Consider the following 12,510-nt stretch of genomic DNA (forward strand, 5'->3'; position numbering starts at 1 on the left):
CTGTGCCCCTGAAGAACCAGGTGCGCAGCCTGGGAGTCATTTTGGACTCACAGCTGTCCATGGAGGCGCAGGTCAATTCTGTGTCCAGGGCAGCTGTCTATCAGCTCCATCTGGTATGCAGGCTGAGACCCTACCTGTCTGCAAACTGTCTAGCCAGAGTGGTGCATGCTCTAGTTATCTCCTGCTTGGACTACTGCAATGCGCTCTCGTGGGGCTACCTTTGAAGGTGACCCGGAAACTACAACTAATCCAGAATGTGGCAGCTAGACTGGTGACTGGGAGCGGCCGCCGAGACCACATAACACCGGTCTTGAAAGATCTACATTGGCTCCCAGTACGTTTCCAAGCACAATTCAAAGTGTTGGTGCTGACCTTTAAAGCCCTAAATGTCCTCGGTCCAGTATACCTGAAGGAGCGTCTCCACCTCCATCATTCTGCCCGGACACTGAGGTCCAGCACCGAGGGCCTTCTGGCTGTTCCCTCATTGTGAGAAGCCAAGTTGCAGGGAACTAGGCAGAGGGCCTTCTCGGTGGTAGCGCCTGCCCTGTGGAACGCCCTCCCAACAGATGTCAAAGAGGAAAACAACTACCAGACTTTTAGAAGACATCTGAAGGCAGCCCCATTCAGGGAGGCTTTTAATGTTTAATAGATTACTGTGTTCTATTTTTCTGTTGGAAGCCACCCAGAGTGGCTGGGGAGACCCAGCCAGATGGGCGGGGTATAAATAAATAAATTATTATTATTATTATTATTATTATTATTATTATTATTAATTATCTGAACAACCAAATAGCCATGATTTTGTAAAGTGAATCAAATATGTAGGTTGAGTTCAGCTAAACTGTAGTATGTTCGGAACATTTTCTGCAAGCACTACTGATCTTCCTCTCCCCTCCCTTCCCCTCAAATCTGCACTGGGGTTTCCTCAACCCCTGGAGCAGATTTGGAGTGGTGGGGGGCAGGGGGTGCAAAAGGAGGATAAGTTCTGATGTGCTTGCAGAAGTCATTCCACATGCCCAGTGACTTAGCGGGATTCAACCCTGTGTAGTGTCTGTTTGTGTCTCTTAGGAGGACTAAGATATTCGTGTGTGAGGGGAGGGTAATGTAGGAATGTAGTCGGAATAGCTTTAGAATGCAGTTGGTGGCAGTTGGGTTTACAAAAAATGGGGGGGGGGGACAGGGAGCAAAGCGATTGTTTAGAAATATAATCATCTTCCCATGTCTTTCAGCTGTCGTGACCACAACTACAGCCACAACTGTGGTGCAGGTGCCATATCCTCAGCAGCCTGGGATGCCACCACAAGGTTACCCTGTAGGGATGTATCAAGGATATAATCCTCTGCCAGTGCAACCTCACCAGGGGATGCCAGCAGCACCCTACCCAACACAGTACCCTCCACCTTACCCCACACAGCCTGCAGGACCACCACCCTACCATGAAACCATGGCAGGTAAGGAGAGAACCTGTTGAGAAGAACGGGGTGCTTTTTCTTGCACTCCCAGGTGCAGGAGTGGAGTTGGGGTGTCTGTGGGTGTTTTTATCTGGAGTCTTGAAGTGGAGCAAATACAAGGTTTCTGAGAGGACACGAACCATTAATGTGCTCATTCTACTTCTTAGCTTAGGACGCGGGTGGCGCTGTGGGTTAAACCACAGAGCCTAGGGCTTGCCGATCAGAAGGTCGGCGGTTCAAATCCCTGCGATGGGGTGAGCTCCCATTGTTCGGTCCCAGCTGCTGCCAACCTAGCAGTTCGAAAGCATGTCAAAGTGCAAGTAGATAAACAGCGGGAAGGTAAACGGCATTTCCGTGTACTGCTCTGGTTCGCCAGAAGTGGCTTTGTCATGCTTGCCACAAGACCTAGAAGCTGTACGCCGGCTCCCTCGGCCAATAACGCGAAATGAGCGCCGCAACCCCAGAGTCGGTCATGACTGGACCTAATGGTCAGGGGTCCCTTTAACTTTACTTCTTAGCTTATTTTTTCTAGTTCTTTGCTAGTTCATCAAGGTTTCCACCAACCAAATTCTCATTCCATGCTCCCAAGATTTCTTGACATGAGGACAACAATGTGCCCCTTGATGTGCTATTTAATATCTGAGATTGGTGATCCTTGGTTGGGGCTTGTATTATGCTATGGTTGGCTGCAGAGTTAATTGGAATCTGTTTCTTTTATGTGGCTGGGACAGTGAGGATGCGGGGGTCAATTAGATTCTCTGCTGACTTCTATAAAAAGTGATCTTTATTACTGCATAACCTTTCCTGGCATTATATTACACCAAACTTCCTGGTGATGGTGACCTCTGAGCAAACTTAGGATCCTAACTAAAGCACGTTTCTGTACCATTAAACTACCAAGTTTGTCAGTTTTTGCCTGTTGTACTGGTGGTATCAAATATGCTGGCATAATGCCATACTGGAGCAACTGTGGCCAGTGGCGGAGGAAGGGGAGCATGGGGGATGCGGCCTGCCCCAGGTGTCATCACCGAGGGTGTGTGTGTGTGTGACAAAATGAGTTTTTTTAAATAAAAATAAAAAGGGGCTCACAAAACTTTTTAGGAGTGACATGTTGGCTTAGGCACCTGCTGGTTCCAAGCTGCCTAAAATGGCAGTGTGGAACTTTCGTCTGCTTCCTGCCTCTCCCTCAGCCACCCTACAGCTGGAGGGGGGGTGGCGGAGAGGCTCCAAGCGTTGGAGAGGCTCGCCCCACCCCCACTGGTGGATCGCCCCGCCCCCGGCTGCAGGACACGCCCCTCCACCAGGCACCAAAGCAGCTAGCTATGCCGCTGACTGTGGCATCCCTCAGACTGCTATGCTGGCATCTTGGTCGTCTTTCAGCAGCAGGGCCCAAATGTATAATCCTGTCCTCACTTTATAGATTGGTCAGGGGTCTAATCACACTGAGCAGCATACCTGTATAGACACTCAGCTTTGGGTTACCCTTAAAAATATGTAAGGACAGAGTCCGTTATGTCATAAGAGACCCCTGCTTGAACTTCCATTCTTTTTAAGAAATTTGTTCTCCTTTAAAGGAAAATAACTTTTTAAAGCCTTGATACAATCTGCTTTGAAGATTTTGCTGTTGAGGCTGAAAGTCCTTCTTGAGCTGACAAATCAGTAGATTCTCTGAGAGCGCTCATAATCAGCCGAGGAAAAAGCATAGTATTTATAAAATATATGTTTAAAATGTTGTCTTGTTTTACAGCTGGAGCTGCTGCAGTTCAGCCACCTTATAACCCAGCATACATGGATCCTCCGAAGCATTAACTTCAAATGGATTTACTGCTCTGTATCTGCACAGAAGCCTTTTCAAACTGAATCTGTATTGTGGCATACTTTCTTAAAATACTACTCTGATGCAGGCGGGGTAGAAACCCTGACAGTGTTTTTGTTTGTTTGTTTTTTAATGCCTTGAGCACAACAAGGAAAAAAAAATCACCTGGATTTGTTTTCCTATATCTAAATTTAAATTGTTGACAGTTTCTTTTAAAAAAAGAAAAAGACAACTTCTGAGTAGGAGTTATGGATATGCCATACAATAATCTGAATCTAGTGAAAGGGAGTGGTTGATAAGACAAGCAGCAACAAGCGCCTGCTACCATGATTTTGCCAGTAATTGTTAATGCTTATAAAATGAGAGGTGTACCTCAACAAAATCAGTGTAAAACTAGATATACTTTTTCCATTTAACTATTACAAAGTAAGATCTAATGGAAAAAAGTAAGAGAAATAGTATTGAGTAGAATGTTTTGGGGTTTTGGCAAGAAATAGTGTAAGTTGTTAAAGAAAACTTTTCTGTATTTGTGCAGCAATTGCCTAGTCATTTGCTTCATTATGCTTTCCCAGTTTTAATTTCAAGCATGTCAGTTTCATAGGTAACTTTCCTTTGTCTAATATTCCAGTTTCCCCTTTCCTCTAAAAAAAAAAATACCAAAAGAATAATATGTACTGTACCACTGCATGAACATGGTTGAATGAATCATCTTAACATGTCAGACCTGCAGTAAAATGTTAGGCTTAGTAGAAGAGCTGGATATAAATACATAAATATTGTATTCTCCTGTTCTGGTCCTAATGCTCCTATTGAGAGTGCCAGCCAACCATGCCTTCCTTCAGGTGTAAGGAAGCTTAGGCATTCCACCCTGCCTCTCCTTTTCATTATTTTTCCTGTCTGGCAGTTCAACATTCCGTGGGTACCAAGCATGCTCATCAGGAAAACCCTACAGCATCAGACCAAAGCCTTGTCTAGCACAGCATTTTGTTTTCTGTAGCCAACCAGGTGCCTATGGGAAGCCCAAAAGCCACAGTAGTATTCTCCCACTCATGATAGTGCAGGAATGGTATTCTAATGTATGCTGTCTCTGATGCTGGAGGTAATATAGCCAACATGACTAGTTGCCTGTTATTTTCTCTATAAATCTTTCTAATGCCCCTTCAGAACCATTTATTTTCTTTATTTGAAGCTGCTTAGCAGTGCAGTCCTCTCCATGCATACTTGGAAGTAAGTCCCCGGGAGAGCAACGGGCTTTTTACTCCCAGGTAGTATAGGATTGCACCTTAAATAGACTAACAGAAATTTGCTTCCAGCTCTTGACATTTAATGGATGCCTGTACCTGCCTGCATCTATCCCTGTACCAAAATCATCACAAACCACTGTCAGAATTGCTTTTGCTGTGAAGGAGAAATGTGAAGAGGAAGCAACCTGTTTTTCATTGCGGATGGCTCCTATGTAGTTATAAGTCCCTGCATTTCTCTATGTGAGCAATCAATGCTTTGAGGAGTGCTACTGTGATCTTTGTGCCTTCTTAAACGTCTTGATATAGTTCTTTCTGTCGCATTTTCCTATTCAAGAATTTTCTGGTAAAATGACTAAGGCTGCAATCATGTACCCTTAACCTGGGAGTAAGCCCCATTGAACTCAGTGGGGACTTGCTTTTGAGGGAAAGTGCATAGGATTGCAATGTGGATCATGTTATGTAGGCATAGACCCTCTCTTCATGAGATTTCATTTTACATTAGTAGAATGTAGACCATATGCAAAGTTTTAGAAACTAGCATTGACTGCATTTCCTTACTGTGACTTGTAGTGGGGAAAAGACCTGTCTTGTGCCGATTATTGGGGATGTAGGAAGGCTATATAGATATTGATTTCCATATGCTGTGTTAAGCTCTACTTTTCTTTCTGGGTGTATAGTAACAAACTGCTGAAAAGTGTGTCTTTCTCTACCTCCTTCAGGAAAAGCATCAGAGTTATCTTAATTCACCATTGTGCCAGCATGGATTGAAACCCTGTCCACACTTCCACAAAAAGTGATTGTATCACAAAGCATAGCTCTGTCGACTGCCATTACTTTGCCATGGCTATGAGACAGTATCTTGTGTGTTTTTAACCTTCCTCCCAGTATTAGGTAATTGGTGGGAGTGAGAGTTAGGAAGAAACTGTTACGATCATTAAAAGGTTTCAACATCATAAGTAATTCCTGTTCCATTGTGACCTGTGCACAATCTCAGCTCACATAGTCACATGATGACACCAGTGTGTGTGTATGAGCAGAATTTGAGAGTGTTTGCTTACATATAACAAGTATTTCATTATTTGCAATTCTGCTGTTACATGAGTCTTGTAACTCAATAGTGCTTATATGTGCGTATCTGAGGGGGAAATTGTGGCCTGTGAAATACTGTGTGTTATATATGTCAATTTAATAAAAAAAATTGTTTACTGAAGCAGAAGGGAAATTGAATTTCAGCTTCATATTGTAGATTTTCAGTGTTTACTTTTTTATTGTGAACTTTGGAAGTGCCTTTCACAAACTTTTCAAACTGCATCAGTGTACTATATATCAATATACAATGCAATTCTTTTTGATATTCTTTTTTTAAAAAAATAATCCTGATTTGTATGTTGCTTATAGTAAACAAGAAAATTCAAAAGGATTGGCATGTTTGCAGCTTTTTATAATAAATATATTGTCAAAATGTACTCACTTTGCATTATTTGTTGAATTCTGCTAGTATTAGAAAAATGGTGTTCAACTCCCTGCATGTAAAAGACAGTGGTTCTGACCCAGAGAAAATTAATTGCACTAACTGAAAAGAATCCAAACCCAGTGACAATATGAACACAGTAAGGGCTTGTGCCCCTGCTTGTTCTGCTGGCTAAGCTCCTGCTATCTAAACTCGCTTTTCACTTTCCAAAGCCCATTCCTGAAGCCACTACTCTCTTTTATTCTGCACCCCTGCTTTGCACCCAATTTTACATTCACTCCATGTCCATGCCTTGTCCCCCTCCTTTTGTGCATCCCCACCACCCCTGCTTTACTCTCATACTTCTGCTTCAAACACAACTTCTCATTCCCTTGGTGTTGTGTAACCAGTCTTCTCTTTTGATCCCCAAACCCTGTACCAGCTTCATGCAAATCCAGGAATGTGATGCGGCACTATAAACACTCCAATGGGGGGTTGCATGGTGAAAGCCTTACATTTTTTCCATATAAGATACAGCTCTCAAAGCATCACACAACCCTAATGTGTTTGCAGGTTATTTTGGGTGTCAAACCACTGGGGCAGTCTGTGATAGTGAATTAGGGGCCAGAGGAGCCCTGCTTTTTGGAGATTCATTCCCCGTGTCTGCAGTCATGGGATTGTTGTCTATGTGTTCTGTGAAATGGGATTATTGTCCTTTGTTCTCTCTCTTTGCTGTCTGATGCTAGAGAGGGAGCCATGTGCTCCGTGTGTGTTTATATGTAAATAAAGTAGATTAGCCAGTTGCTGAGGTCTGTTACGCAAACTGCAAAGACACTGCGGATCCCTAAGTGTGCTAATGCCTTTTGGCACCCGAAGCTTTATGCCAATGTGCTTGTCCCCAAGATATTGTTGGACTCCCAACTCCTGTCAGCTCCAGCCAACAGGGCCAATGGGGATTTGGAGCTCAGCAATGTCTGAAGGGCACCATGTTGGCTACTCTGCTTTATGGAATACAAGCTGTCTTTGGGTGGCAAGAGAGACTTGGAAATACTAGGTTCGCACCTAAACTAAACACAAAATAACAAAGATTGAAGGTGGGTAAAGAGGGAGTCAAGCTAAGGGTGGAACAATCTAGGGCAGATTTCACAAACTCTGGACATTGAGAGCTTAGAGAACTCTGATGGGCTTGGTCACCTATGAAGGCTTTGTCCATAGCAAAGAGGGATACTGATCTAGAGTTCTGTGGAGGCAGGGGGGATTTAAACTTATCATTGGGTCTACGTTTCCACTAAAGGTGATGAGTGAAATGAACAGTGTGCAAATAGAGCCTAAGTTTTTAGTGAGAGGTTCTAACGCATAAAAATAGCTAGTGTGACTGGTAGTGGCAGCAGTGCCTCAAAGAGAGCTTCCTCCAGGGATCTAAGTAGATCAAATCAAGTTCTGTCTGGATTGACATGTTTAGGTTAGAGGTCAAGCATGAGGAAGGCATTCGCGTTCTTGCTTTCACACTGGTAAATATGCCTTGTGAAAGTATCTCATCCATCAACCTAACTTGGGGGAACCTTTGCTGGACAATGGGCCAAATCTTTATCTCCCCACCCTTGGCAGACCTACAATATGAGCAGTGCTGGGTTGTTTCGAAAGCCCTTTTGCAAACATGTCCGTGCTGCTCTTTAAACCTCTTTAAATCCAGAGGTTCAAACAGCAGTGCTGGGAGTGGAGGGAAGCAGTTTCCATTGAAACTATTGCTAAGATGGACTTTTTCCCCACACTCCCACGACCCATCACTTTAAGCTCCTGCTATTCATGTCACACATCTGGTTTATTGGTTATATCTTGTAGAGTGGGTGTGGCTTGCCCAAAATGGCCTGGTTGGGTCAAATGTGGAAGGCCATGGGTGAGAGATTTAAAGTGAAGTCAGCAAATACAAACTACAACCTTGCCCTTTATGCCTAAGCCTTAGCTTTGGGCGCCTCCCAAGGCGACATGGAACTTTCCAGAGTCAAGATTCTAGGAAATAATTAAAACGCTTTCCTCAACCACTTGAGCTTTTAAGCATTTTTTTTTAATGAAAAGGGAGGTGGTTGCTTTTACCCACCTTCATCTACTCCAACATTTCGACTTCTTGCACAATTTTTAAATTTTATTTTATCCTTTTAACTTTTTACATTGTGCAGAATGGCTTGTAAAAAAAACAAAGGAAAAAATCACAGCCCTTGAAGACACCAACAAAACAATAACGGCAAGAATCACCAAAATAATATTAATTTATTATCCGCCCTTCACCCTAAGATCCCAGAGCAGGTTACAGCATTGAAACATAGTATTAAAAACAGTTTAAAACAACTTAATAACCATAAAAATAAAGTGCATCCTAAGAACATAAACCTCAAACCTCAGCATTCTTTAAAAACAGTATAATGAAGGTGCCAGAAGCATCTCTGTGGGAAGGGAATTCCACAACTTAGGGGCCACCACAAAGAATGCCTTCCCTGAACCTCTAAGGGCAGAAGAAGAAGAAGAGTTTGGATTTGATATCCCGCTTTATCACTACCCAAAGGAGTCTCAAAGCGGCTAACAATCTCCTTTCCCTTCCTCCCCCACAACAAACACTCTGCGAGGTGAGTGGGGCTGAGAGACTTCAAAGAAGTGTGACTAGCCCAAGGTCACCCAGCAGCTGCATGTGGAGGAGCAGAGACCCGAACCCAGATCACCAGATTACGAGTCTACCGCTCTTAAAAACTACACCACACTGGCTCTCAGAGGAACTACCAAGAGGACCTTCTCTGCTGATCTCGGCACACAAGAGACTCTGTACAAAAGGAGGCAGATATTTGGAACCTGAATCAATTAAGGCTAAAAACACCAATGTGAGCCCCTTGAATTGGGACAGGAAACAAACTGGCAACCATTGCTGCTGTTTTCAAATAGGGGTTATAGAACAGTGTTTCTCAACCTTTTTTGGGCCAAGGCACACTTGTTCCATGAAAAAAATCACGAGGCACACCACCATTAAAAAAGTTAAAAAATTTAACTGTGCCGCCCTATATTGACTATATAATTTATGACTGTAAGAAACACTTGCCAATTGCTGTGTTGGTTGCAATCTCCTGTAATAAGGCTTCACAAGCCGCTGATTTCTCTGCCAGCACAATCCTTTGCTCAGCAAGTTTCAGGTTGAGCTCATCCAGCCAGCTTCTTTAAGTTTGTCTAAAACCACCCTCCCGTGGTGGTGGCTGTTGAGAGCTGCGCTCGCCCCGCGTCGTGACCCGGCCGGCTTCCTTTCCGGCGGGTCAGTGCTGTGTATTGGTGGCCGCCAGGCACGTGACAATGCAAATCGCCCTTCTCGTCGCCGCACGTCGTGGCACACCAGCCAGCGTCTTGCGGCACACTAGTGTGCCGCGGAACAGCGGTTGAGAAACGCTGTTATAGAAGATCTAAATCAGGCATCCCCAAACTGTGGCCCTCCAGATGTTTTGGCCTACAACTCCCATGATCCCTATCTAACAGGACCAGTGGCCAGGGAAGATGGGAATTGTAGTCCAAAACATCTGGAGGGCCAAAGTTTGGGGATGCCCGATCTAAATGGAGGGGAAAAATAAGAACCAGAGCTGGTGGAAACACATTTTTGCAGCTTGCAACTTACAATATACAAAATCCAATGTATATTCTTAAATTAAACAGGATATTTAACTGCAACCCACCCAACTACTAGCCCAAGAAACAGAATCAAAATACCCTTAACACTCTTAATTTCATCAGGAATTATGAAAAAATTACCAGAACTTCTATTGTTTAGTGGAATATAATTATTATCTGCTGGTTTACCATCTTCTGGAAAAGGCCAGCGTGAAGTATTTGCTGCTACCCTTTGCCGTGACTGCATCTGTAAGTGATTGGAGTGGAGTGGTTGAATGTTCCCAGGTGTTTTTGAGAAGGAAGCGTATCTTTCTTTTTCCTTGTACATGGCTCTAATGGAATTAAATGGCATTGCATTGGAATCCATCCAGCACATAAGATCACTGGCACGTTGTTGAAAGATGTTTATTAGCGCAATGACATCTCCTTCTGCATTGTGACTGTTCGGAGGATATTCTCTGTAGAATTTAAAATACAAGTCACGAAGGGCATATTTTTTCCTGCTGCCAGGTGCGCTAGGTTGGTATCCAAACTGCTGAAGCTGGTTGTTCTCGCCGTCCAAGGCTTTCATGGCTTTAATAGTATCTGCACAATAGATTCCGTCAATGGCTAAGTGACCCAGTGCAGAGAATTCAGCTCTCAGCAAAGGAAAATCATAACGATTGCCGTTGTGTGCTACCAAACAGATTGGTGGCTGCTGCCGTCTGAAGAAGGCAACAATCATGTGCAAAAGATGCAAGTTAAAGGTTTGCTTTTTGTTCATGGCAAACGCTTCATTTGTCAGTCCTGTAATTAAACTTGCCTCCGGGGTGAACTGCTTGTCTGGATTAATGCAAATGGACAGCTTATCTGCTAAACGTGGTAAGAGAGGTAGTGGTTTTGGGCAAGGATTGCTGTATTGAGGATTCTCCAAGGAATGTCTAGACACAGCAAACAGGCACATTTCTGCAATTTTAGGCTGCGATGGTGGTAAGCCTGTTGCTTCCAGGTCCATAAAAACAAATGTCTCAATGGGTTTGGAGGGAGTCGGATATGTTGACCACATTCTCAGTTCTAGGAAGAAAGAACAGTGAAAATTTGGGAAAGGCACAAGATGGCCAGTGCAATGTATAGATCTCATGATAATACTATGCCCGTAGCTACCCTTCCTTTTACCCTCTCTGTGTGGCCAAAATGCTTTAATAAATGAAGTAGACACACAGCAGCAAGCTGCAGATATACGCGAAAAAGCCCCATGCTCAGGTCATTCGGGCTACACTGCCGACCCCACCGCACGCTTCGCAAAGGAGCTGCACTTCATAAAATCAGAATCCTTGGAAGGGACCCACAAGAGCAATCTAGTCCAACCCCCTGCAATGCAGGAATCACAGCTGAGAAAGGCTGCATGAGCCTTCCTACTGGGTGGCAAGAAGGACTCTGTCACACCGATGTGTAGAGGTCTGCATGGGATGCGGGCACCAAGCGCCCACTCTGCCCTCGAACTAGACGGTAGAGGTTTCTTCTCGACCTTGGAGGGAAGTCCGTGTTTTCTCCTGAGCCAGACCTCCGGGCGCCTCAAGGGCAGGTGGCTCCACACCGCAGAGTTGCGTAGAAAGAGCCGCGCGCCCCTTTCCCCTCCCGGGAGCTGAGCAACGCGACAGAGGCTCGAGCTCGTCTTCCTGTGGCGGAGAGCCAGTAAGGGAGCAAAGCGACTCCCAACCCCACGTTAAGCATGGCCGCATTCGCCGTGTAAATGCTTGGAAATCCTGTCTATGAACCCAAGAAAATGGCGCCGTCCTCCTGCAGGGGCCACTGGCGGGAAAGGGAGACGATGTGCCCGCATTGCCACGTTTTGGGTTGCGCAAACGGCCCTCGCAAAGGAGGGAAACGTTAGGACGGCCGAGCTCGTCCCACCCTACTCCCTTCACGACCTCGCCTAAACCCCTAAATTCAAGAACAGCTGCGGGACCAAGCAGCATTTCCCTTTCCGTTTTGCAAGCGATCCGACTCGGAGCCTCCTGTTTAAAATACATACTGGGAGTAGAATGGCGCGCAGGCAGCCTTCCGCGATGGAGACCTTCTGTCCCGTCCAGCGCCTTCTTCACCCCTTTAGGATTTTTTATTTTATTTTATTTTGATCTGCCATTAGGCGTTGGAAAGCCGCTCCCAAAGTTCCGGGTGAAACCGAAAGCTCAAGCTCAGCTCCTCCCTGGCCACAGTCCGGACAAATCAGGATCTCACAAAAGCGAGCTCGTGGAAAAAGAACAGTGTTTAAATCTGTGCATGTTACTGCAGCATCTAGCTTTGCCAGGGTACCGTGCTGTTTATAACCTGTTTTGGCTTCTTTGGAACTGACTTCTTTGGGGGGGGGGGAGAGACTGCAAGAGGAAAGCATGTAGGTTGTTCTCAAATCCACAGACAAAATAACTAGCTACAAACAAGTTTATAACAAAAGGGGCTTGCTTACATTCATGGGAGAGAACAATTGTAGAACCTGCCCAAACTTTATACTGTAAGCAGCAGGCACCAGCCAAGCAGGCTTTCAAAGACACCGAGACCACGTTTTAGTCGATTGTGGCTCATGCTAATAGCAAAAAGGATAACGGGGGACAGAAATGGGATGGATTTGCTCCTGTTCCACATTTAAAATATTGTCAGCATATAAGTCAATTATTTTCATTATGGCTAAAATATATAACTTGCAGAGCATTAGAATGAGTCAAGTGTTATTCAATGAATTCTGTAAAAAAAAAAGCCTATTTTTTCAGTTTGGTGAAGATTTTTACAATTCAGATACTGAAGTAGTCCTGTCATTTTTCATATTTCATATGCATTTTTCATATGCATTAGGTTAAGTATTTTGCCCCCACTTTTTAAAATAAAAGTTAACTGTATCCATTTCTCTGTCCTCACATCTCACAGAAGCATATT

At 44.4% G+C, this 12,510-nt stretch overlaps 2 protein-coding genes across 2 annotated transcripts in view; one reads left to right on the plus strand and one right to left on the minus strand.

Moving 5' to 3' along the window:
- Nucleotides 1-5,977, plus strand: part of SHISA5 (shisa family member 5) — a 36,804-nt gene extending 30,827 nt beyond the window's left edge. The window contains exons 5-6 of the mRNA XM_035106181.3: nt 1,230-1,451; nt 3,199-5,977. Of these exons, the coding sequence (XP_034962072.1) occupies nt 1,230-1,451; nt 3,199-3,260 (284 nt within the window). The 3' untranslated portion in view covers nt 3,261-5,977. The remainder of the gene's footprint in view (nt 1-1,229; nt 1,452-3,198) is intronic.
- A 2,233-nt stretch (nt 5,978-8,210) lies between these two features.
- Nucleotides 8,211-12,235, minus strand: TREX1 (three prime repair exonuclease 1). The gene is made up of 2 exons (XM_060271495.2): nt 11,615-12,235; nt 8,211-10,653 (listed from the first exon to the last, which is right to left on the minus strand). Exon 2 carries the CDS (start codon nt 10,643-10,645, stop codon nt 9,638-9,640), a length of 1,008 nt encoding a protein of 335 aa, XP_060127478.1. The 5' UTR covers nt 10,646-10,653; nt 11,615-12,235; the 3' UTR covers nt 8,211-9,637.
- Nucleotides 12,236-12,510: the final 275 nt, after the last annotated feature.

The sequence above is a fragment of the Zootoca vivipara genome, chromosome 2 (assembly GCF_965207765.1).
Source record: "Zootoca vivipara chromosome 2, rZooViv2.hap1.1, whole genome shotgun sequence".
NCBI lineage: Eukaryota > Metazoa > Chordata > Lepidosauria > Squamata > Lacertidae > Zootoca > Zootoca vivipara.

What these genes read in the sequence shown, in the direction of transcription:
- TREX1 (XM_060271495.2), bottom strand. Translation starts at nt 10,645, where the DNA reads ATGTGGTCAACATATCCGACTCCCTCCAAACCCATTGAGACATTTGTT.